This window comes from Pseudorca crassidens, chromosome 15 (genome assembly GCF_039906515.1).
Source record: "Pseudorca crassidens isolate mPseCra1 chromosome 15, mPseCra1.hap1, whole genome shotgun sequence".
In the NCBI taxonomy this organism is placed as follows: Eukaryota; Metazoa; Chordata; class Mammalia; order Artiodactyla; family Delphinidae; genus Pseudorca; species Pseudorca crassidens.
The window spans coordinates 76713843-76739752 of NC_090310.1; the positions used below are offsets into that span (position 1 = coordinate 76713843).

At 49.3% G+C, this 25910-nt stretch overlaps 1 protein-coding gene across 4 annotated transcripts in view; it reads right to left on the reverse strand.

Moving 5' to 3' along the window:
* Positions 1-25910, reverse strand: part of PREX1 (phosphatidylinositol-3,4,5-trisphosphate dependent Rac exchange factor 1) — a 197278-nt gene that overhangs the window by 58053 nt on the left and 113315 nt on the right. For all 4 annotated transcript variants that reach the window (XM_067708378.1, XM_067708376.1, XM_067708377.1 and 1 more), the window contains 5 exons: positions 19339-19500; positions 11685-11818; positions 5813-5931; positions 4139-4288; positions 1812-1959 (listed from right to left, as the gene is read on the reverse strand). In XM_067708378.1, coding sequence (XP_067564479.1) covers positions 1812-1959; positions 4139-4288; positions 5813-5931; positions 11685-11818; positions 19339-19500 — 713 coding nt within the window. The remainder of the gene's footprint in view (positions 1-1811; positions 1960-4138; positions 4289-5812; positions 5932-11684; positions 11819-19338; positions 19501-25910) is intronic.

Sequence of the window (25910 nt, forward strand, 5' to 3'; positions counted from 1 at the left end):
CCCCCGGCTTCACACTGGCCTCCAGCTGCCCATCCAACATCTGTTCAATATGCGAACGTCTCCTGGGCATCTCGACCTTAACACGTGCAAACGGGCTCTGCATCTTCCCTCAGCTGGCTTCCAGATCACTGCACTCGCCAGCGTGCCTCCCACCCCTCTGCCCGCTCCCTCTCAGTCTCCTTTGCTGCTTCCTCCTCCGCCCCAGAGCCCAGTCTCTGCCTCATCCCTCTCTCTATCCATCCCCCTGCAGGATTTCATTCAGTCTCATGGCTTTGAAAACCATCTAAATGCCCACATCCCCTGCACTTAGGTCTCCAAGCCAGAACTTTTCTCCCCGGGTCAAGATTTCATATCCAACTAACAAGTCGACATCTCTGTCCGGGAGCCTGTCTCAGTGCAGGCATCCAAGTGGAGCCTCTGGGCTCTACTCCCACCCTCTGAAACCTGCCTCTGTCTCCCCTTTTGCAGCAATCAGCACTCCAGCCCTTCCAGGTGCTCAGGATCCTTAATTCCCTTTTTCTCCACCCCATGAGCCAATGCTGTCACCTTCCACATGATCCAGAATGCAACTACCTGCCCCCATCTCCACGGTGACTACCCTAGTCCACGGCACCTCTCACCTGGTCTACGGCAATACAATAATTACAGCCGCTTTTACCCCAGGACTCTTCAAAATCTTTTGGGAAGCGGGTGGGGTGTAAGTTAATAAATTCTCAACAAAATCCCAGCCTCACAGGCAAGCTTCTCTCCCCACAAGCTTCGTGCGGTCAGGAGCCCTGGGCATTCTTCTACCCTCTCCAGAGCACCGACCACTAGGTCTAACACACAGTAGGGCCTGGAAACAGCCTGATGGTTTCACAAGGAATGCATTTCTCCTGCTTCTCCCAATCCCCAGCCCCCTCCCCCAGGTGAATGAGATTTAAACGTGGGTTTAGGATCCAATCCCATCTCACCTGTGCTCTGATCCTTTGATCCTTGGTTATAAAATAAGGGTGGGGAGTAATAATATTTTATTATTAGGAAATAACGTAATTCCCAGACAGAGAAATTGGAAGCCCTAAGTACTGAAACCATATGGACCTCCCCTTCCCCTTGTGTATCTCAGGAAGGGAGGCCTCACCAGACACCAACCCAGCCAACATCTTGATCTCAGACTTCCAGCCTCTAGAACTATGAGAAAATAAATTTCTATTGTTTAAGCTGCCATGACGGTGATAATTTGTTATGACAGTCCAAACAGGCTAATTCAAAGGTCTACATTTGCTCTTCCCAAACCTTTGACATCAACTCCCTGCATTAAATACCTTTCTGCTTGACATATCTAGAGGGGCTTCTCTTTGCTTGAATGCTAGAGCAGCGGTTTGCAATCCGTGGTGGAAAACCCGCTCACGGTTTGTGAAATCAATTTCATGCGTTTCACTCAGCACTATTTTTGAAATGAATGAAGAAATGAATGGAATAGAATAGAATAGAACAGAATAGACAGGTATTTTCAGAGTGTAACAAGCACAGCAAATTTTGTGAAACTTTGGCTTCAGTCATATATTACGTGAAGGTGGGTACCAGGTCACAATATAAAACTTACATTTTGCAGTGAGTTGTGGTCAAAACATTTGAAAGCCCTGATATGGGCACCCCACTGTCCTTGATCTCCAAGGACTGTTCCACAAGGATTCGAGGTGCCTTAGTGGCTCTGCCCATGGCGGAAGGGGCAGGGCTGGGAAAAGCCACGTGGGTGCAGAGGGTCTGCCCACCTCCAGCCTCCAGCCAAGACCCAGGGACACAGCAGAGGCCAGGATGGGGTCACTCACTTGCCAAGGAAGCACTTGGGGACGGTGCTCAGCTTTCTCCGACGGTCCTTGATCAGGTTCACCTTCTTGTTCATCATCATGTGGTAAAGCTTCTCCCCTTTCTCCGCGATCATGACGTACGCATCCCGTTCCATGCCCAGCTTCAGGCCTGCGGAGGGGACACGGTCAGCACCAGCGCTGGGGAGCAGAGCAGGCGGGCATGTGGTTCCTGAAAGCCTTTCCCCCGGCTGCCCCCAACTACCGCCACAGCCAGTGGTCACCCATAGAGCACTCTCTGCATGTCGGACACTGTTCTAGGCACCTGCCAGTGACCCCACACAAGACCTTGTAGAGGAGGGTGGGTAAGTCTCCCATTTCACAGATTGCAAAGCTGAGGTCCAGAGAGGCTAAGTCCCAGGGTAATAAGCAGTCGACCCTTCAACCTGAGAATGGGTTTCCAAATTCTGAGGTTATCAGAAAACCTACTGAGACCTTCCTTCCAGGCCAGGGATGGAAATTTCCCCGTTTCTCTAGACAATACACACAGACTATGATCCCAATCACTGCCCCATATTTTCTACCTGGACCCCATCCAATCCTGACAATAAGAGTAGTGACAAATAATAATAGCAAATGCTTTTATAGTGCCTACTCTATGCCACTTGATCCTCACAGGAAACCTACAAGGCAAGTTCCATTATCCCCATTTTACAGCTGAAGAAACTGAGGTCCTTAGAAATTAAGTTCCTGTCCAAGGTTGCCCATCTAGAAGTAGTGGAACCAGGATTTAGACCCTCAAGCTTGGCTCCAGATCTGTGCTCTTGACCACAGCATGTACCACGCCTGGAAACTCAGCCCTGAGCTCAGGGTTTGGGTGATACCCCGATTCTAACAACCAAGGCCTACTCAGGCCACACTCCACTCATGAGCACATATGTCCAGCACTGACCACAGCCATCCATTCCGACCACAAAGATACTGATCAGCCCCACCCAGGCCAGGCCACACCCCTGACCCCCACCCCCAGTCCTGACCACACACCCAGCCCTGATCCGTGTCAGAAGTCATAAACCTGCCCCAGCAGGGGCTAAGTTCAGTTGTTTACCTGGCCTAATGGCATTTTAATAAATTTTGATGCAACATTTAAAATCAAGACATGTCACCTAAAAATCCTGATGACTAACTTCTCAAAAAAAAAAAAAAAATTCAGTGGACCTGGCCATGCTGGGCCCATACTCATTCCTGAGAGATGATGGTGACTTGTACTTGGGTGGAAGCAGGGAGAGGACAGAAGTAGATGGCCCTGGCATGTGAGTGGAAGGCAGAATTAAAAGGACTTGATCTACTGAGTTTGGGGAGTCGGCAGACATCAGGGTGACACCAACGGTTGCAATCTGAGCTCCTGGATGACTGAAGGAGCCACTTACTGAGACGGGGAAGTCCAGGGAATGAGCGGGTTTGGGGCAGAAGACAGGGTGGAAATTAAGAATTCTGACTAGACATGGTAAGTGTGAGATGTCCACGACACATCCAAGTAGGGATTTCAAGAGAACAGAATATAGATATGGAGGAAACCGGGCCTCTGTTTTCTCCTCTGTAAAGCTGGGCGGTAGGTATCATTTTTAGGACCATGAGTCAAATCTGCAAGTATTTATCATCAAATCCAAACCTCATTTAGCAGCATTACAACCCTCTGCGGCAGGAGCTTTATCCCCATTTACCAGGCCACATCACTGAGGTCTGGAAAGCGGAAGCAACTCACCCCCAAACACACCATGGCCTCCCCTTCCGAGCACGGTGGTCTCTGTACAGCAGTTCAGAGTTTCCCACCCCCAAACTGCACCCAACTATCACCCAGCTCTGCACTTCCTAACGCAGGGGCCTCAGAAGTGCCTGGCCCAAGCATTCATACGACAGTTAGGGGCAGCCCCCGGGACCCTCCTCCCAAAGACTTGGTGAATGTCAAACAAAAAGAACCCCTGGTGAAGGGAACAGAAGCGTGGAGGGGACAGAGGCACGTAGGGAGCATCTTGACTACTAACCCTCAAGGGTGAAGGAAGCAAAGAATCAGGATGATCAACTACATTGGCATGACCTTGGGCAATTCCCTTCCATGGGGCCTCAGTTTCCCCATCTGTCTGGCGGGCTAAACCAGATGAGCTGAGATCCCACCAAGTTCTAACAGTCCCAGAGCTCTCTGCCCCTTCAGAGACCTGCTTTCTGTAGCTCTGACCTTTCTGGAAAGGATCCTACACCCCTCCCCTAGACACAGCTCACTCTACAGAAGGGACGAGGCTGCAGGAAGCCATATACGCCCCAGGGATCTGGGGAAGCCCCCAGACACTCACTCTCGCGTTGCTCCCGCTCACGGATGATGGCATCCAGCCACTTCTGCTTCTCCTCCGCTGTCTTGGCCATGCAGACAAACCACTTGTTCTTGGCCGTGTTGTGGATCTTCCAGCCGTTGGTGACGGTGTAGCCATTGCTGTGATAATCCGCTGGCAAGGGAAGGAGGCAAAGCGGGGTCAGCAAGAGCTCAGCCATACAACCCAACATTCATCATTATATGCTTACGAGTGAGGTCACAGGACCAGCCCTTCCTCCTCCAGAAGGACAGGGCGGCAGAGGCATCAATGGCATCAGGATCTGGGAGTTGAACTTACTATCCTCCAGATGCTCCCTCTCCTATCTATTCTCTGGTGGGCAACAAAGACCTCAAGCAAAGAGCCTCCCACCCCCTCGATTGCAAAGGGAGACACCTTATGCCTCCTTGCCCATCTCATTCTGGCACTTGGGCTACATAAAACCCTAGTGTAAGCCTGATGATGCCAAGTCACGGGCCCTTACAGAGTGTTGGCTGGGATGGGAATTGGCAAACCTCTCTGAAAACAGGCTGACGTTATCCAGGAATGTTGCAGCCAGCTATACCCTGAATCTGAGGAGGGGTCCACAGGTTTCGTGAGACTGCCAAAGGGGTCTGTGGCTCAAAACCAATTCAGAACCCCTGTCCTGGACAAGCTCAAGGACAAAAACACCAAGAGGTGTACACACAAGAATACTCACAGGATCACTGTCTATAATGGTAAACGACAGAAACAGCCCAAATGGCCCTCACAAAAGGAATGGGTAAACTGGGGACTATCTGTGCAAGAGAAAACTACACAGCAATGGAAACCGACAAGCTACAGAGAGCGACATGCAGAAACACGGATGACTCTCACCACCACGGGGCTGAGTGAAAGAAGCAAGATGCGAAAGAATATACAGTACACTTTATGACCATTTATACCATATAGAGAACAAACTAGTGGTTACCAGGGGGGAGAGGGAAGGGGGAAGGGACAAGATAGGGGTATGGGATTAAGAGATACAGACTACTACGTATAAAATAGATAAGCAACACGGATATATTGTACAGCACAGGGGAACACAGCCACTATTTTGTAGTAACTAAATGGAGTACAATCTATACAAATATTGAATCACTATGTTGTACACCTGAAACTAACAATGTTGTAAATCAACTAAACCTCAATTTAAAAAGAAAAAAAAAAGAATCCACATTTTGGGCCAGTGCTACCCAGAGAAACACAGTGAGAAGCAATAATAATAAGAAATACATGTATATAATTTTATATTTATTTGTAATCATATAACCATTTAAATAAGGTTCGAAAACAGAAATTTTAATTAAAATGTTTAGCAATGCATATTTAGGAGGTAAAAATATGTTTAAAAAGCAAGAAAATAATCATCACAAAATTCAGAGTGGTTACTTCTGGGGGAAGGAGGCACTGTGGCCAGGGAGGGGCGTGTGAGGGGCTTCTGGGGTGCAGGTAGCAGTTTATTTCTTAACCTGAATGGTGACCACCCAGGGGTTGGCTTTATGTGCATATGTTTTAGGCACTTTTCTGTGGACAGGTTATCTTTCCCGATCAAAGGAAAACACTGGTGAACCGCAGCAGAGACTGTGCTGTAGAGCAGGGGGGCTGGGCTTGGGCAGGGCATGGGTGGGGACCTACCTGTCCCATCCTCCACGTTCTCCACCTCCATGACTTCAGTGTTGATTCGACCCCGGAAGATATACAGGGAGCCGTTGATGGATTTGGTCCTCTTGGTGGATTTCTTGCTCCCAGTGACCCTGAAAGACAGTGGGAAGTCAATGTCCCCTATGCCTCCTCTCCTTGGGGCTCAACCGTCTTCAACAGAGCAAAGGGAAGCAAGGCAGTAACACAGAAGGGTGCCCGGGGACAGGAGAAGTGCGGGAACCAGGTCAGAAGTATGGCATTTTGGCTGGTGGTTGGGTGACTTGAGCAAGTCACTTTTCCACTCTCAGCCACAGCTTCCTCATCTGGAAAATGGGTTAATAGCCTTGCTGACCTCCCAGAGCTACTTCTGAGCCAACAGGAGATGTGGATGTGAAACCAACAAGAAGCAACAGAAACCCACTCTTCTAGGCTAGAAAATGGGTAGAGACTCTCAGGGTGTCTAACAAACAGGAACTTCCTGAAATAAAACCAGAATGGAAAGGAACTTGGAGTAGGAAGTCCATCCATCCATCCACTTACATCTACCTACCCACCATTCATTCATTCATTCAGGTGAATTCTCTTGCTCACCCATTTAGTCACTCAACAAACAATCTGACCAGTGCTTCGTATGGGAAGGATACCAAGTTGGGACCAGGGGAGTCACTCACCCATGCATTCAACAGGCACTCAAGAAAATACCTGCTGGGCACCAAGCACTATTCTAGGTGCTAGGGCTGCAGCAGGGAACAAAACAAAGTCTCTGAGAATATACCTTCCAATACAGGAGGGCAGAAGGTACCCCGAAAGCCCTCCATCACGCCCCCTTCTGGTCACTACCCCCTGCAAGGGTAACCACTACCCTGACGTCTAAACTCATAGATTCACTCTGCCTGTTTTAGAACTTCACATACGTGGAATCGCACAGGGTGATGGTGATGGACATTTGGGTGCTTCCAGTTTGGTGCTGCTGGGAATGTTCTGGCACATGTCTCATGAAGAACATACGTGTGCATTTCTCCGGGTTATCTACCTAGGAGTTGAATTGCTCAGTTATAAGGAATGCATACGATCGGCTTTGGTAGATACTGCCAAGCCGTATCAATTCTCCCACCCCTAGCAGCAGAGGGACATTCCAGTTGCTCCACATGCTCCACAACTGGTATTTAATTTCTCATTTGGGCCATTCTGGCAGCAGAAAGGAGTGTCTCTAATAAAGATTTCATCTGTATTTCCCTGATGAATAATGAGGCCGAGCACTTTTTCATGTTTATGGGCCATCTGGTATCTTCCACTTGTGACATGACTGTCCCTTGACCATTCTTCTGTTGGGTTGTCTGTCTTTTTCTTAATGATTTATAGCAGAGCTCGGCAAATTTCGTCTGAAAAAGGGCCAGAGAGTAAACATTTTCAATTGTGTGGGCCATATGGTCTCCGTTACAACTACTTAACTCAGCCCTTGAGGCATGAGAGCCTCCACAGACAACACAAAAATGAATGGGCATGGCTGTGTGCCAATAAAACTTTATTTATAAAAATAGGCAGAGGGCCAAATTTGGCCTATATATTTTGGATATGAGTCCTTTGCAAAGTGGATTGCAAAGATCTTCTCCTCCTCTGTGGCTTGCCTTTTTACTCTCATCTTGGTGTCTTTTGATGAACAGAAGTTCTTAATTTTAAGGTAGTCTGATAAATCTATTTTTCCTTTATAATTATACTTTCTGTCCAATTTAAGAAATCTTTGCTTACCCCCAGATCATGAAGATAGCCTCCTATGCCTTCTTCTAGAAGCTTTATTGTTTTATCTTTCACAGTTAAACCAATAATCCATCTGAGGATGACTTCTGTATACTGTGTGAAGTAAGGGTTCAAGACTCATTTTTCCCACTGGATATCAAACCGACCAAGCTCCATTTATTGCACCTCATTGGTGCTTCTGTTGAAATTCAAATGACTGCTTACATGTACGTCTGCTTCTGGATTCACTACTCCATTCCATTAATCTTTCTGTCTGTTTTTACACCAATACTACGTTGTCTTAATTACTATAGCTTTATAGTGAGCCGTGGTATCAGTAATAAAAGTCCTCCAGCTTTGTTCTTCTTCAAAACTGTCTTTAGCTATATTTGTCTCTTTCTGTTTCCACGTAAATTTTAAAATCATTTACGTACCTATACACACAACCTCCCTCCTGGAATTTTTATCATAATTACATTGAGGTTCTGACCAACGTTTGATGAGAGAATGCAAAGCACTTGCTGGTGATGGGGGGTGAGGCAGGTCAGAATCAAGGACAACTAAGATTCTGGCCTGAGATCCTAGGTAAATGATGCCATTTACTGGGAATGACGACGACTCAAGGAGGAAAAGGTTTGGAGCAGGAATGAGCATTCATTTCATTACAATGAAAATGAAGAGTCTTGTTTTAGACCCAAGTTAAGGGTAAGCTGTCTGTGACACACCCAAGGGAAGACACAGATTTAGATCTTCTACCTTACATACCATGTGCCAGGCATCATTCTAACCACGTTACATGTTTTACCTTAATCTATAAAAAACACCTCATGAGACGGACACTGCTTTCATCCCCATTAAACAGACAGGAAAACAGAGGCACAAAGAGCTGACATAACTTGCCCAAGGTCACACAGCTTGCAAGCAGCAGCGTCTCTGAGTCTTTGACCACTACACGCTGCTGACGCCTCTAAGATGTTAAACAAGCAGTCGAGATACGTGAGACTTAGCTCTTCTGTGCCTCAGTTTCGCCTTCTGAAGAATGGGGAGGTGTGTTTTTAAAAACTCTCGCTTCCACTTCTGACATCCAAGGAGCCTCTGCTTTTGAACCAGACCAGAAGCACTCCGAGTCAGAGACCTCCCCTGACCCATAACCCGGAGAGGCAGTGCCTGGCATGGCCCAGGCAAAGACACGACCGTAGACAGACACCTACCAGCGTCCGGCGTTTCCTGTGACTACATCAGAGCCACGCTGCGAGTTCCATCCACCAATGCCCAATCCCTCTGAGACCTCTCGGAGCCCAGCCCTCTGGCTCCTGACCCAGAGCAGGGGCGGAGGCCGCCTGCCAGGTTCTCCCAGGCGACAGATGTGCCCTCTCCTTCTAGCCAGCCCACCTCATTTGCAGGCCTGAGACAGGAAACGGCCTTACAAGAGTGCGTGCGCCCTAGACGACCCATTGGGTGTCCAGTACAATCGGCATCAGCTGCTACTGCTCCAGTGGAGGAAGGGCCCACGACAGGGTGACTGAAGGCTGAGCAAACGTGGCCCAGGCTGGGAGGTCACAGAGGCCTGAAGGGACATTCTGCTTTCTAAACCCCAGTGTTCTGGGACAAGTGCCTGCTTCAGACAGCCCACGGCGGGTGGGGGGGAAGGGCTAGGGGTGGACGCTGGCAGTGGCCTTGGCATTGTCGAAGAAGGACTCTCAGGATGGCTCCAGTGAGAACAGGCAGGAAGCAAGGAGGAAGGAGAAGGGGGCATTGATGGGGGGATAGGAGGACATGAGACAGATGCAGACAGACTAACGGGAATAAAATATCAAATGAGAAAGAGACACACTGACCCAGCCACTCAGAGATGGTGAAAGAGGGAGATGGAGATCTCTGACCAGAAGGACCAAGTCCCAGAACAGGGAGGAAAGGGAGGAAGGGGAGGGGCCTGTGGCTAAAGCACCTACTATGTGCCAGGTGCTGCACCCGTGGGATCGCACTGAATAGGAACACATCACATGTGGAGGTAAGTTAACAGTAATGGCAGCTACTCCTTATTCTGGGCACTTACTATGTGCCAGGCACACTTAACATGTTTGCCCTTGTACACGGTACAAGATACATGATAATTCATCCTAGTTTACAGATGAGGAAACTGAAGCAAAGAGAGGCAAAGTCACAGAGCTAGAGAAATGGCTGAGCAGGGATTCAACAGTTGCTCTTAAGCAAACACTACTGTAAGAAGGGGTTTATCAACCTCATTTTACAGAAGAGAAAACTGAGGCTCAGAGAGGTCAGGCTGGAGGAGGAAGACCATGAGAAGCTTCCCCACACTCACACGGAAAGCCCTCATTCATCCTGTGGAAAGGTTCCTCACCACCACCTTAGGAGGCCAGCAGAATCAGACAAGGAAAACGAGGCTCAGACAGACAGGAAGTGACAAGCCCAGAGCCACAAGGGAAGTTGGAGGTGATGCTGACAGTAGGACCCAGGATCTGGACCTCCCCTCAGCCCTAACTTTTGCTAGATAAAAGAGTAAAGAAGCCTCTGGAAAGTCACCATTTCATCCCTAAAACAAAATAACAGGAAGCTTAATTCAAAAAGGGCTGCACTGGTCAGTTGTCCTCTACCTCCTCAGCGAGAAAACTGAAAGGCAAGAATTCTCTTGGTCCACCAATCTACCCACCCACTCATGCATCCAACCATCCACTCGTGCCCCTACCCCTCCGTCTCCTAACCTTCCGTCTCTCCAATCATTCATCCATCTATCCATCAACTCAACCATCCTATCAACCAACCTCCCGTACCAGAGTCCAACCACCCTGGCAACTATCAACCAATCATCCTTCAACACACCCATCCAACTGATCATCCCTCCACTGATCTCCAAACCTCCACCACCCACTCAGCCTCCCAAGTTTATGACCATCCAACCATCCATCCATCTACCCATTCACTCAACAAACCATACATAAAGACCCCAACACGCCTTTCATTTAAATATACCTGTCCTAGGGACTTCCACGGTAGTGCAGTGGTTAAGACTCTGCACTCCCAATGCAGGGGGGCCTGGGTTCAATCCCTGGTCAGGGAACTAGATCCCACAACTAAGGAGCCCACGAGCCATAACGAAGACCTGGCACAACCAAATAAAAATAAATAAATACATATTTAAATAAATAAATAAATATAACCTCTGCCGGCTCATCATGTCTTCATTTCCATTTCTCCAACTACCCAAACATTCACAGATTCCCCCAACTTTCTACCTATCCCTCCATCCAGCCATCTCCTAAATCTCCAACCACTTGACTGCTCACTCATTCATCTACTCGTTCATCCAACCACGAATCAATTTATACACACATAGACAATCACTCCCATTCATCTCCCAAACCTGCAACTACCCATCTATCCCTCCTCCCATTTGCCCACACATCCAACCACACATACATCCGCATCAGTCTACCACTCATCCACCCATCCGTTCACGCTACAAAGTTTAAGAAGCTCCAGTGAAAGACACAAAGATGACAAAGATACTATCTTTCCCTCAAAAAACTTAACAGGAGAGGACTTCCCTCCCCTCAAACCATCTACCTTTGGATCTTAGAATCACAGGATTCTGGTGGCACAAAGACTCTCCAAACTTCCATGATCGTCTCGACCTACACTGTCCACTGTGGCAGCCACAAGCCACAGGCGGCTACTGAACACTTAAAAGGTGCCTAGTACAAATTGAGATGTGCTATAAGTGTAACATATAGACTAGATTTTGAAGCTTTAGTGTAAATTTTTAAAAAGAATGCAAAATACCTATTTAATAAATTTTTAAGTTAAGTTGAAATAATAATATTTGGGCACATATTGGGGTAAATGAAATGTTATTTAAATTCATTCCACCTATTTCTTTTGCTCTTTGTAACGTGATTACCAGAAAATTTTAAATAACCTATGTTCTTGAATAGTGCTGATCTAGAACAAATCCCTGAACTCAGAAGAGAAAAGGGAGGCCTAGAGAGGGAAGTGACAAGCCTATGTCAAGAGTTCAACCCAATCCCAGCCTCCCGGCCCAGCCGGGCAGCCCTGTCCCAGTCTCCCAGCCCACCCGGGCAGCCCTGTCCCAGTCTCCCCAGCAACTCACCTGGATTTCCGCTTGCAATAGACAAGGAGGTTGTCAAAGAGGAAGAAGGCTCTCTCCTGGATATTGCCGGCAGAGATTTTTAACAAAGTCCCTTGCAGGAGGAGCTGGGTGCAGATGTCCGTGAGGTTGGAGCCCTGGGAGAGCGATGGGGGGTTGCGGTGCATGAGCTGGCAAATGCAGGAGCTCCCCTGGGAATGCCCCCCTTCCTTCCCACACACAGAACCTGCCCCTGCCTCCCTCGCACCCCCAAAATCTCAATGCACCACTGGAGGCGCATCTGTGAGCAGACAGAAACCCAACACAGCCTGATCGATGGCTTCCGTCTGGTGAGTGTGCCAGGACAACGCTGGCAGGAGCACACACAGATGACCATTTCACAGAACAGGGGCTTGGGGCTCAGCGAGGTGAAAGGACTCACTCAGCTCACACGGCCCTAGTGGACATCTGGTTTTGTTATGGGTTTTGTTTGGTTGGGTTTTTGCCTCTCTCCTCCCCCCTTTATTTATTCGTGTCTTGACTTGTTACTTTATCTCCTCCACAAGAATGCCACTTCCATAAGGACAGGAAGCATTATCAAGCATCTATCAAGCATTTGCCACGGTATTCCCAGCACCTACTACACTCTCTGGCACACAGTAGGTGCTCAATAAATGCTTGCAGAACAGGTGACCAATGCAATGTGAGTTCCACCAGGGGCAGAGGATTCTGAGAGCACCCTCTCTAGCTCAGGACGTGAGAATAGACGGGAACAGTTCCCAAATTCTACCTGGTCATCTATGCTAAATGACCAAGATGTTAGGTGTGCATGACGTTCACTGAACCTCCATGGGGTTCAGGGTGATGTGGTCAGGAAAGGCACCGGGGAGGAGCAAGATGGGCCTGGGAGGATGGCGAAGATAAAGAGGCTGAGGATAGGGATAGGCAAGGTCCCTGCTGGGAGGAGTCCTCAGAGCCAGGGACCACACAGATCCATCTGGAACTCTGGGGGGACCAAGGCAGGGGCAGAGAGATCCCAAAGTGCTAACAGAGAGGAAGCTGGAAAGAGACCTTGGAGGGCACAGAATGCCGGCTAAGGAAGCCCCCGGAGGGTCCCCAAATCCGTGCTCCTCTTCCGTCATAGGCACGGAGTTTCAGCTGGCACATGGCTGCCCAAGCACAGACTCCACCTCCCAGCATCCCTTGTGCCAGGCGTGGTCACGTGACCACATTATGGCCAGTATGCCTCACTTCTACATCATTTCCTTGAGAAAACTGCCTCCCTCCCTTTCCTCTCTTCCCTCCTCTTGCCATAGGCTGGAAGATGGCCACGGTAGTGGAATACAACGCAGCAAAGGACGGAGGAAGGCGTTGGAAGGGACCAGGGTCCGAATGGAGCAGAGGTGCCCCACCCCAAGCCTGCATCACTACTGAGAAATAAACTTTTATCTCATTTAAGCCACTGAAGTCTCTCTTTCTTACAGCCGCCAACTTTAAATACTTGATGTACTTTTAAATACAACAAGATAAGGTTGGAGGCCCCATCCACAGGTGGGCAAGGGGGTGCCTCTGACATTTAGGCCCAGGGGATATTATGCAAAAGTGGTATTTTAGGGGAAATTCATTTCACCGACCTGCAGATCACAACAAAGAGACGTGATGCTACCTCTGCCTGGAAAGGAACTTGGGGAGGAAAGAAGGAGAATTCTTCATAGAATCTCCTTCCCCAGACACTCAACGCCCAGAACTGACAAGGAGTTCGTACCCCAGAAAGATCTGCTGACTCAATTATTTCTGATACCCAGTATGGGAAACTGGTTTTGGCAACTCAGAAATCAGGCTGTTTTCTAACTGCCCACTGCAGTCTCCCCAGCTGCCGTCAAAGTCGGTTTGCTCTGTGCCCACGGGCCGGCTAGAAGCAGCAAATCCATTTGCCCAATGGTGCCAGAGACCCTCTCTGGGGCCCACTCGGTGTCCTGGGGAACCAGCTTCTTTGCAATCAAGAGCTGTGCAGCCCAGGACAGAAGCACACGCCCGTTAACAGAAATCACAGCCTGGACGCTTGCGTGCCACAGGCAGATGTGTGATGCCCACAGCACAGCGACCCAGCGAGGTAGCACCCCTGCTGCCCTGGGGCTAGGGGATGAAGAGCCCCTTGGAGCCCAGCATCCTTGCAAACAGGGAGAGTGTGATTCCCTGGTAGATAAGACTCCATCAGTGGCCCATGGGCCAGCTCAGAGCACAGAGCAACTCAACGGTTCCTTCGAGACCATGTGCTTCCTGTCTCCTCCACCTCACTCATGTCCACCCACCAGCCCTTCCAGGCTCCAAAGGGAGATTTTGGCTGCTTGTACAGTAAGTCTCCTACATACGACCCTTCAAGTTGCGAACTTTCAAAGATGCGAACATGTGTTTGCATGTCCAATCACATAACTTAGTTTTCGTGTCTGGCGTTATCTGTAAAAGTTGGGTACCGGGCTTCCCTGGTGGCACAGTGGTTAGGAATTCGCCTGCCAATGCAGGGGACACGGGTTCAAGCCCTGGTCCGGGAAGATCCCACATGCCGCGGAGCAACTAAGCCCGTGCGCCACAACTACTGAGCCTGTGCTCAGAGCCCGTGAGCCACGACTGCTGAGCCTGCGTGCCACAACTACTGAGCCTGCGCTCTAGAGCCCATGCTCCACAACAAGAGAAGCCACCGCAATGAGAAGCCCGCGCACCGCAAGGAAGAGTAGCCCCCATTCTCTGCAACTAGAGAAAGCCCGCACGTGGCAATTAAGACCCAACGCAGCCAAAAATAAATAAATTAAAAAAAAAAAAAGTTGGGTACCTAGGCTAACTTTGTTGGACTCGTGAACAAACTGGACTAACAAACACACTCTTGGAATGGAACTCTTTCGTATGTACTGTATATGAACCTAGTACCTGGCCCAGCTGTAGGGCCCAAGAGCCTGGAGGTCACACAGACCTAGATCAATGTCAGGGGACGGCAGAGAAGAAGCACACCCAGCCTGGGAAGCTGCCTCCCTGGCCTTGGCCAAGGACCACCCAGCAAACTGCATCTGAAATGCCAAGGACACTACGGAGGGAGGTCCCTTCCATCCCAGGCCTGCTATGAAGCCCAGCTGACGCTCGGTTTCCCCGGAATCCTTGAACCCAGGTCAGGGGTGGTGCTAAGGATCAGCTACACAGGGAAGAGGCTGAGCACCACGGTGTCCCCCAGTCAGGGCTGGAGTCCTCTTTCAGACGGTGCAGAACTGAAGTGGTGACACTCAGAGAAGACGACAAAAGCTAACACAGGCACAGGGCTCACCACCCACCAACTCCAGCTCTAAGGATCTTACAAAACTCCGTTAACCCTTACGACTCTCATTTTACAGAGGAGGAAGCTGAGGCACGGGGCAGTGAAGTGACTTGTTCAAGGTCATAGGGATGGTCAGTGAGTGAGCTGGGACCTGAACCCAGAGAGGTGGTCCCACCATCCTAGCCACTCACCTCTACTACCCTGTGCTGCCTCCTAGAAGGTAACCTGAAGGTTTTTTTACGCAGCTGTTGGTCTAGAGCAGGGGTCTTCGAAGGGGTGAGAGCACAAGGCATCCCAGGGAGGGTGGGAAGAACATACAAGAACTTCTGGTTATGGTCCTTGTTTTTAATGGTCTTATGTTTCCTCACCCCTATTTCCTTCTGTCCCTCGTGGGTGAGTGCAGTTGATGGTCTCTTAAAGCAGGGCTTCCAGAGCCAGCAAGAGTGGTGTGTTCTATTTCTTTCTTATTAAGAACATGCACTTCTTTTTATGACCGTGAGCTTCTCACGAATGTCTGCGGGGCCCAACGTCCGGAGTGTCCCTCTGCAGGAGGGTCAGCCCACACTGGTATGAGCCCTAGGCAAAGTTGCATGATGTTTTCTCATCTAAAAAAAATGAAGAAAGAAATCCCGCTTTGCTGCCACGGCTCCTCCTGACGTTTATTGAGCGCTTCCTCTGATCCGATAAAGAAAGCACCGTTCTGAGCGCTTTGCATGTATCCACTCCCTGAATCCTCAAGTGACCCGTGGGGCATCCTGCCATTAGCCAGACTGTACAGATGAGGAAACTGAGGCAAAGGTACCCCACCAAGCAGAGGGGGTGGGCTCATACACTCACATCCACAGTATTGCGACATACTCCCATTTACTTGTGCTCAGTAAAATGGATTTATGGATTAACTTATCCAGTTTTAACTAAACCAGTCCCACAACTAAAAAGGACAATTGGCTTACAGAGGATCAGGCCAAAAAAAAAAAAACAACCCGGAGATTGGAGATCAAACTAATGCTGCAAGCCCAAGCGCACAGCAAGAAAGTGGCCAAGAAAAGACTCCCCCTCCTCCAAAAATAAGTCCCTTGTCAGCCATATTCCAAGAGAGATGACAGCCCTCTAATCAGATTGGCAAGAGGTCAAACAAAAAGATTAGAAAGCGGGCTTCCCTGGTGGCGCAGTGGTTGGGAGTCCGCCTGCCGATGCAGGGGACGCGGGTTCGTGCCCTGGCCTGGGAGGATCCCACGTGCCGCGGAGCGGCTGGGCCCGTGAGCCATGGTCGCTGGGCCTGCGTGTCTGGAGCCTGTGCTCCGCAACGGGAGAGGCCACATCAGTGAGAGGCCCGCGTACCGCAAAAAAAAAAAAAAAAAAAAGATTAGAAAGGATCAAGGAGAGAATCAGAAATCAGGATTTGCAACCACCATCGTTCACTGTGAACTACACCTGTAAGTCACACTGTCCCCTGAGGTTCTAACTACTGAGGGCATGAAGCTATTACAAGCAGCTTCACTGTTAAACATTATTTTTTCTAGCTAGAATGTATTATTTTCCCAAGTCATCTTGAGGATTAAACTTAAAAACCTTTCTACTATACAGAAAACCATTTCACATTTTCCAAAGAACATTCATGTTCTACCCTTCGCTTGACCCTCACAACGACGCCAGGAGATAACTTCAGAGATGTTATTTCTGAAATTAGACAAGTAGGGGAAAATGAGGCCAGGAGAGTAGGACAAACTTGTAAGGCAGGATAATCTGTAAGTTAAAAGGCTGGGGGCTTCCCTGGTGGCACAGTGGTTAAGAATCCGCCTACCAATGCAGGGGACACAGGTTCGAGCCCTGGTCCAGGAAGATCTCACATGCCACGGAGCAACTAAGCCTGTGCGCCACAGCTACTGAGCCTGTGCTCTAGAGACTGCAAGCTCCAACTACTGAGCCCATGCGCCACAACTACTGAAGCCCGCGTGCCTTGAATCTGTGCTCTACAACAACAGAAGCCACTGAAATGAGAAGCCCGTGCACCGCGACAAAGAGTAGCCCCTGCTCGCCGCAACTAGAAAAAGCCCACGTGCAGCAACGAAGACCCAATGCAGCCAAAAATAAATAAATTAATTACATAAATTAAAAAAAAAAAAGGCTGGGCACCAAAGCCAAGGCCCTGCACGTCAGTTTTCTCATCTGTAAAATAGGGATAACAACTGCCCTCTCTTCTAGCGTTGGAAATGTGTAATAGGTGCTCAGTAAATTGTCAGCAATTCTTATTCTACGTCACTTTATTTCCTACTTTACCCAGCGACAGAGATCAAAACAAGGGCCACTCTCAAACTGCAAATAGTTCAGGGTCAACAAGGACCCCAAAGACCCTTAGTTCCTATTTCCCTAGGCCCTTACCAGGAGGCATCTGGAAATCACTTCTGCTCTGGCTGCCAAATCGCTTGCTTAATACTCTCTCCATAGGGGCTCACGTGAGAAATTTCCCTTCTAGCTGGATGCCAGGAAACTCTCTGTCACCCAGAAGAACTGCTCAGCTTGTTCCTTTTTTGACAATGAATGTTGAGTAACTTTGGTGTCCTGCTCTTTTTACCTTGGCTGCCAGGAAGCTCAAAGCCCAAACAGGCAGATGTTTAAACGTGTCCACTCTATGTGCTCTTTAGGTCAGCATATTTGCCGAAAGTGACGCACTTCTGGCCAATGAGTTGGAAAGGTCTTCTGGGAAAGGTTTTCCTCCACTAGGGAGGAGAGCTCCCCCTCACTGCCCTGGCCAAGCCCCTGTCTCCTCCTGCTTTGGAACACATGATGCCTGGAGCTGCTGCCATCATGGAACCATAGAGGGGAAGGCTGAGAGGATCACAAGAAACCAAATCAGAGCTCTGACATCATGAAGGTGAAATGTGATTCCTCAGAGGACACATCCTGACACAATTTTCAGGTGCAGGAACAGAAACCAAGCTATGCATTTTAAGCAGAAAGAAATGAGGGCCTTATCCAATCCTTGGAGGGGTTAGAAGAGCCTAGAATCACAGCTGCCAGAAAAACCAAGAACACTGTAGAACTGGCCCTCCAGGGAAGCCACTGCCCCTGCTCCAACTGGGGAAAAGGAGAATCAGACCACCACCTGCCCGAGCTGATATTCTAGGGAAATGCTGCCCAAGCTGCTTCCAGGCCCTCAGAAGCTGCTGCCTCAACTCTCAGCTACAAAGCCACCCCATCCTGCTAGATACTCACCACCAACAACACAATGGATGCCCTTCCTCTTGACACTCAGAAGCTGGAAACCGGGCCCTCTGCAAATGCTATCACAGAAAGTCAAACACAACCCCGGCTGTGCTTTGCTGCACCAACAGCACAAGGGTGGCCTCCGTCCCACTCCTGCTTTCCAAATCTCGAGCAGCTGGATCTGATCTTGGCCAATCATATCCCAAACCTGAGCTACAAAGGAGTCTGAGAAATGCAACTATTTGTTCTCCAGCCGGGGCGGGAAGGCCAGGCAGAGGAGAGTGGGTACATGACAAACACTAATCCACAACACCCACCTCCTCCAGAGCACAGGTCCTTCCCCTTTGCAGCCATACCCTCAACCTCGCAGCTATACAGTCTCATTTAGGACTCCCCAACACAGGGAGATGAAGTGGAAATCCCAAATGCAGCCAGTGCTAGAACATCCAAAGGGTCTAAGGCAGATGATTCAGAGAACGATCTGCGTCCAAGAGTCGTTCCTCCTTAGTCTTCATCTCCCATTCCAGCTGTACTTACTCGGATATTGACTTTTTTATTGATTCAGATTTTCCCATTTCATTCTACAGATCTTTTAGGACAGCTCTAATAATTTAAGGAAGACACAACAGAAGATCTCAAGAATCCCATCCCTTAATAATCATCATCATAGTAATAATATCCATACCTATCACTTATTGAGTACCGACTATATGCAGGTATAGATAAGGAAACCGAAGTTCAGAGAAGTTAAGACATTTGCCTACAGTCACCCAGTAAGGGAGTGTCAAAGACAGAATTCTATCCTGGAGTGAACCCTTAAAAGCTACCCTTGACCTTGGCATCAAAAGCTCAAGGGACCCCAGGCAGACAGGCAACATGTGAAGGAGAGTGACTGGGGATGGAGGAAAACTAGAGGCTCCAGAGGCTGTTGCCATGGAAAATGGGGGCTCAGTGTTACCAATTTTTTAAGAGAAACTTTAAATCTAGACTTTTATGTGGACCTAATTGAAAAATAATTAAACTGTTTTTTTTTTTTTGCAAACACCATGGAGGCCAAACAAAATACGCTACAGGCCAAATCTGGTGCCCAGACCACAGTCGGAACCCAAGTTGTGCACCCTCCGGGCCCGTCCCCAGCCCAGAAGGTTCCTCCTGCCCCAGACACACCTCCCAGCCTTCGATGTGCGACTGCAGCTGCTCCAGGGCCTCCAGCTTCTCCATCTGCCTCTTGGTCTCGTTGATGTTGGAACAGACGGTCTTCATGGCCTGCAGGGCGCTCTGGACCGCGGGGTGGTCGGGGTGCTTGCCGGGGGTCCTCTTGGCGAGTTCCTAGGGTAGAGGAGAGGGCAGGAATGAGGGACATCAACCCAGAGGGCACCAAACAGCCTCCAGGACACCCGGGCCTGAACCAAGTTCCAGCTCTACTCTGGACAAAAGGTGTGATCTGGAGCTGGAGAACATCACTCATTCATTCATTCATTCATTCATTCATTTAATAAATGTCCCCTGAGCAGCTCCTCCACAACAGGCACTGTTCTGGAGTCTGTGGACAAATTTGTTAATAAAACAGAAAAATTCCTCATCTGGTGGCTATTACATTCTAATAAAGGAGGTGGGCCAAAATTAAGAAAAATCAGTGACAAATATTACAAAGACACATCAGAATGAGGGGCTAGAAGGTCCTGGGAAAGGAGGTGTTCTTTCAAATAGGGAGGTCAAGGAAGCCCCTCTGAGGGGGTGACATCTGAACAGAGAGTCTGGATAAAGGAAGGGAGAGAGTCCTGCAAAAATCTGGGGGAAGGGCATGCCTGGTAACAGGAACAGCAAACGCAAAGGGGCATGGTGGGAGTGTATGGGGTCTGTAAGGGAAATAGCCAGGAGGCAGTGTGGCTGGAGGAGAGTAAATGCGAGAGAGAAGGAGAAAGAAAGAGACAGAGACCAGTTGGCCAGAGAGGTGGCCATAGACACTGCCTCTCCCCAGCCCCCAGTTTTTCTCATCTGTAAAATGGGTATAAAGAACCCCTTGCCTTCACAGGGACGTGGAGGAAACATGTAAAGAGGACAAAGACGCCAGTCGGGGGCTTAATCCGCAAGCCCCTCTCCCACTGTTTCTCACTCTCATCTCGCACCTCACCACCGGCACAGGCTGGGACACTCTAAAGGTCAGGCTGGTCTTAATCAAAGGGTTTCAGCCCCATAGTAAGTGTGATGAGAAAGGAACTGAGACGGCAGAGACCAGCTGGGTCTCAAGATATCAGGGAAGATTTTCAGGCCGCGTCACGCCTGCAGAGATAAGTTTCTCTAATCATCCTGCTCTGACATGCTCAGATGTTCCAGTATCTCTCCATCTCTCTGCTCCCTCAAAAATCACAGACATGACACTCCAGTGGGCTGGTTCCCAGTACAGTCCCACATGGGTTCCAGGGCTAGCTCCGCCCCTGGGCAGCTGGGTGACCTCGGGCCAGATGCCCTCCATGCCCAGCCTCAGGTTCATCGACTGAAAACCAGTGATGTGGGGGAGGATGGTGACGATGAGCCTTTACTCTGTGCCTGGGAGGTAGGTTCTGTTATTATCTGTTTAACAGAGGAGGAGATGCAGGCTCAGAGGGATGGTCCAAAGGCTCCAGGAAGTAGGAGGAGGAACGTGGGTTTGAACCTGGCCATCTGGTTCCGCTCACGGTCATGGCGAGGGGTAAATCAGACGCTGCAGGAAAAGTAGCTCTGGGGGAAAGTACAGCCTCAGTGCGCACTCAGTCTACGCTGACCATTATCAGTCCTGCTTCCGTAGGATGGTACACGTTAGCAGGGCCCGCAGGCCACAATGGGCCAGGCAGGTGTTGTTCTGAGAACGCCCTGCGGAGCACCAGCTCCAAAAATAGGTCTTCTCTAGTCACTTCATTTCTTCTCTGCCTGAACGTGAACAGCCTCTTTTCTGCAGAGCGGATCCGAATGGCCCAAGGACCAGATGTTCTGTAACATCAGGACCCTGTGGGTTTGCTGAGCACCTGCCTTGGGCCCAGGGACAGACCAGAAAGGAAGCAGGGGGTGGGGAAGGATGGAGCCCTCTCTCTGGAGGCAACAGAGCTGGGAAAGGTGCTCCCAGGGAAGGGGGAGGGAGGGATGGAGGGAGGAAGGAAGGGAGGAAGTGGGGTGGGGGCACAAACAACAGCCCCAAGTGGTGAAGGCGCTCGTGATAAATCAGAGAAGGGGAAGGACAGTGTGGCCGGAAAGGCTTCAAGGAGGAAGTAAGACAGAGGCAGGCCGGTCACTGAGGGTTGAGCTTTTTGTACAAAGGCGACGTATTTCCATTCACTCCTCACTCAACAAACACAGACTGAGCAACAGGTATGTACCAGAGCACCGGGGTCTGGACAGAGACTGAGACGGCCCTTAGGGAGCTCACAGTCGAGAGAACAGTCCAGAAGTTGAGTATTACCACTAACGGTAATAGTAAGAGTCAGCATTTCGTGAGTGCTTGCACTCTTTCTGAGCTCACTCAATCCTCACATCAACCCTATGAGGTAGTTATTATTATCCTCATTTGACAGATTTGAGAACTGAGGCACAGAGAGGTCAAGTCATCTGCCTGGGGTCACGGAGCAGACTTGAGCCTAACCAGTCTGGCTCTGAGGTTAGTGCGCTGAACATCTATACTATTTATAACCTTTCAGATAGTTAAATAGGAATACTTTCCTCTCTGGTAAATATAATTTATATTATTGATTAAGTGCTAGGTGAAACATCAGGCAAGTGAAGGGACAGACAGTGAGGGAGGTGCACTGGTCTGAGAAGGTCTCTCTGAGGAGAAGGGCCTCAGGGTGGAGACCTGAATGAAGTAAGGGCACAGGCTATACAAACATCTGTGGGAACAGCACTCCAGGCAAGAGAAGAGCACAAGCAAAGGCCCTGAGGCAGTGAGAAACAGCAAGGAGGCCAGGGAAGCCGCAGCAGAGTGAGCAAGGAGAAGGATGGGTGCTGAGGTCGGATGCACACACCAAACACAGATCAGGTAAGGCCTGGGTGTGGTCTCCGGGTTTCATCCCAAGAGCCATGGGGAGGTGATGGGGGGTTATAAGCTGAGGCCTAACACCATCCAATTTATTTAGCCTTTAAAAAACCTCTCTAGGGGCTTCCCTGGTGGCGCAGTGGTTGGGAGTCCGCCTGCCGATGCAGGGGACACGGGTTCGTGCCCCGGTCCAGGAGGATCCCACATGCCGCGGAGCGGCTGGGCCCATGAGCCATAGCCGCTGGGCCTGCACATCTGGAGCCTGTGCTCTGAGGCGGGAGAGGCCACAGCGGTGAGAGGCCCGTGTACCGGGAAAAAAAAAAAAAAGAAAAAAAAAAAAACTCTGACTGCCAAGTGGAAGATGCACTGGAGGGAACATAAAGTGAATGTAAAAGCAGGAAGACTGGCTAGTGGCTACTGCAATGGTCCAGGCAAGAGATGCTCAAGGCTGGAACCAGGAAGCTCTGTGCCCCATTCATCCATCCAGTGAGGCCTCCTGTGTACCTGGCCTCAGGCTGGGCCCTCTGTTGAGGACACAGATGACACAGACACTGCCCCAACTCTCCTGGAGCTGACGGCCTGCTTGTAGACATGTCCACAGATAAAACTACGATAGAAGCCTGTGACCTATGATGCGGGATTCAGTTGAACTCCCCGAAGCACCCCCAGCCCCATGCTCCAATGTAAGTAATTTTGAGCATCTGAACTTCTGCCAAGCCAGCCAAGGCACAAAAGGGGAGTGTAGCCAGCCAGCTCCCTGTTTCCTCCGAGTGAGCAGTGACAGGGGCTCAACCCCCAAAGCAGATCCAGCATGCTCTCCTTCTAAAAGCAGGGGGTCAAATGAAAGCCTGCGGACCAAGTCCAACCCACCACCTGTTGCAGCGAACGAAGCTTTACGCTCAGTCATTTCCCCGCTGTCCTCACTTCTTTGTAGCCACATCATCAGAGTGGAATCATCGCGACAGAGACCATACGGCCTGTGAAGCCTGTAATATTTACTATCCGGTCCTTTAAAGGAAAAGCTTGCTGATCCCTGGTCAAAAGCAACAGAACAGATTCTTAGCTGAGCACAAGGCCACCCGGAATAAAGGCAACATTCCCGTCCACCAGGACACAGGTTCTGATCACTGGGGTGTGTGCAGCTTCCGTTTTCCTTGCCTGTCTCCCCTTTCCCTGGCTGGTACGTGGACACAGTGTGAACATCTGAGAGCCCAGGGGTGGAAGAACATAAACCGTGGACTGCCTTGTACAGAAATAAAATTACACGTTAAGTCACTGTTGTTTCGGGTCTCCGTCACTGTAGCTAAAATATATCCTGATACATGAGGAAGTTGAGGTGGACCCAGAGGCGAGGTCACTTGTCCAAGGTCGAAGATTGCTAAGGGGTGGAGCCAACATTCCAACGCATGCAATTGAAGTCCAGAGCCCACGTTTTTAACCACTACTCCATGCTTCTCCAGCCTGTGTCCCTGGGATCCTACCTCCTCCCACCTCCCTCCACAAGTGCAAAGCCCTCAGCTCTCTTATTCTTGAGACTAAGAGCTTTAGGGCCTGTCACACCCTGGGAGGCACTGCTACCACATCCCAAACCCCTGGAAGTTGGAATTTCAGCAATCCTCTACTGATGGTTCCCTGAGGGGCTGCCAACACCCAGTAGCTAGTAAAAATGAGAAAAAGGTTATTTCCCTCTTCCGTCTGCCTGCTCCCACCTCTCCTCCTGCCTGAGATCGCTGCTGGGCATGGAGAATTGAAACTGAGCAGGACCTTCTGGCTAGGTTCCTGGCTGGGCCAAAACTGAGGGGAAGGTATTGGCTTTGATGTCTTGGTTCACAAGGGAGTGTTGACTCCGCTCTGCCCAGCCACAAACTCAGGGCCCATTCCTGCCTCTGGGCCTTTGCACTTGCTGTGCCCTTTACGGGCACACTCTTTCTCCAAATCGTAAGAGGTGGTACAGTACTGGCATAAGGATAGGCATATAGGTCAATGGAAAAGAAGTGAGAGTCCAGAAAGAAATCCTTACATTTATAGTCAATAAATTTTTAACAAGGTGCTAAGACAATTAAATGGGGAAAGGACAGTCTTTTCAACAAATGCTGCAGGGAAAACTGGGTATCCACATGCAAAAAAATAAAATTGGACCCCTTCCTCACACTACACACAAAAATTAACTCAAAGTGGATCATAGGGACTTCCCTGGTGGCGTAGTGGTTAAGAATCCACCTGCCAATGCAGGGGACACAGGTTCGATCCCTGGTCCAGGAAGATCCCACATGCCATGGAGCAACTAAGCCTGTGTGCCACAACTACTGAGCCCGCGTGCCACAACTACTGAGACTGCGTGCCACAACTCCTGATGCCCACACGCCTAGAGTCCGTGTTCCGCAACAAGAGAAGCCACCACAATGAGAAGCCCGTGCACCACAATGAAAAGTAGCCCCCGCTCGCCGCAGCTAGAGAAAGCCTGTGCGCAGCAACGGAGACCCAACACAAACAAAAATAAATACTAAATGTAAGAGCTGAAACTATAAAACTGTTAGAAGAAAACAAAGGTGTAAATCTTTTTGACCTTGGGTTAGGCAAAGCATTACTAGATATGACACCAAATATATAGGCAACTAAAAATAGATAAACTGGACTTCAGCAAAATTTAAAACATTGTGCTTCAAAGACTATAAAGAAAGTGAAAAGACAATCTACAGAATATGTAAATTATATATATGACAAGGGACTTGCATCCAGTATATACAAAGAACTCTCACAACTTAACAAAAAGACAACTCAGGGCTTCCCTGGTGGTACAGTGGTTAAGAATCCACCTGCCAATGCAGGGGACACAGGTTTGATCCCTGGTCTGGGAAGATCCCACATGCCACGGAGCAACTAAGCCTGTGCGCCGCAACTACTGAGCCTGCACTCTAGAGCCCGTGAGCCACAACTACTGAGCCCACGTGCTGCAACTACTGAGCCCACGCACCTAAAGCCCATGCTCCACAACAAGAGAAGCCACTGCAATGAGAAGCCCGCGTACCATAACAAAGGGTGGCCCTCTTTCGCCGCAACTAAAGGAAAGTCCACACACAGCAACGAGGACCCAACGCAGCCAAAAATTTAATTAATTAATTGATTGATTGATTTAAAAAAAAGACAACTCAATTAAAAAATAAGCAAAGGATTTAAACAGACATTTCTCCAAAGACGATACACAAATGGCCAATAAGCTCATGAAAAGATGCTCAATATCACTAGTCATTATAGAAATGCAAAACAAAACCACAATGAGACACCACTTCACACCCCCCAAAATGGCTATAATCAAAAAGACAAACAATAACAAGTGTTCTTGAGGATGCAGAGAAACTGGAATCCTCATACAGTGCAGGAGAAAATATAAAACGGTGCAGCAGCTTTGGAAAAGAGTTTGGCAATTCCCTAATGACAGCTGGGTTTAGCCCCACCCGAAACCATCTAGCCACATACTTTTCAGTTACATGGGCTCTTTTTTTTTTTTTTTTTTTTTTTAAGCCTGTTTGAGCTAGTTTTTCCATTCCTTGTATTTGAGAGTCTCTACTGCTTCACAATCCCAGAGAGACTGCAAGGATCTCGGAATCCCAAAGGTGTCCCCAGTCAGCCCCAGACAAGCATCAAATATGGGTATCTTCAAAATTAATGGAAGCTTGAGCTGCACTACAAAAGCCTCACATGCAAAAGGAGGGAGGTGAGGAGGCTCCTGCCC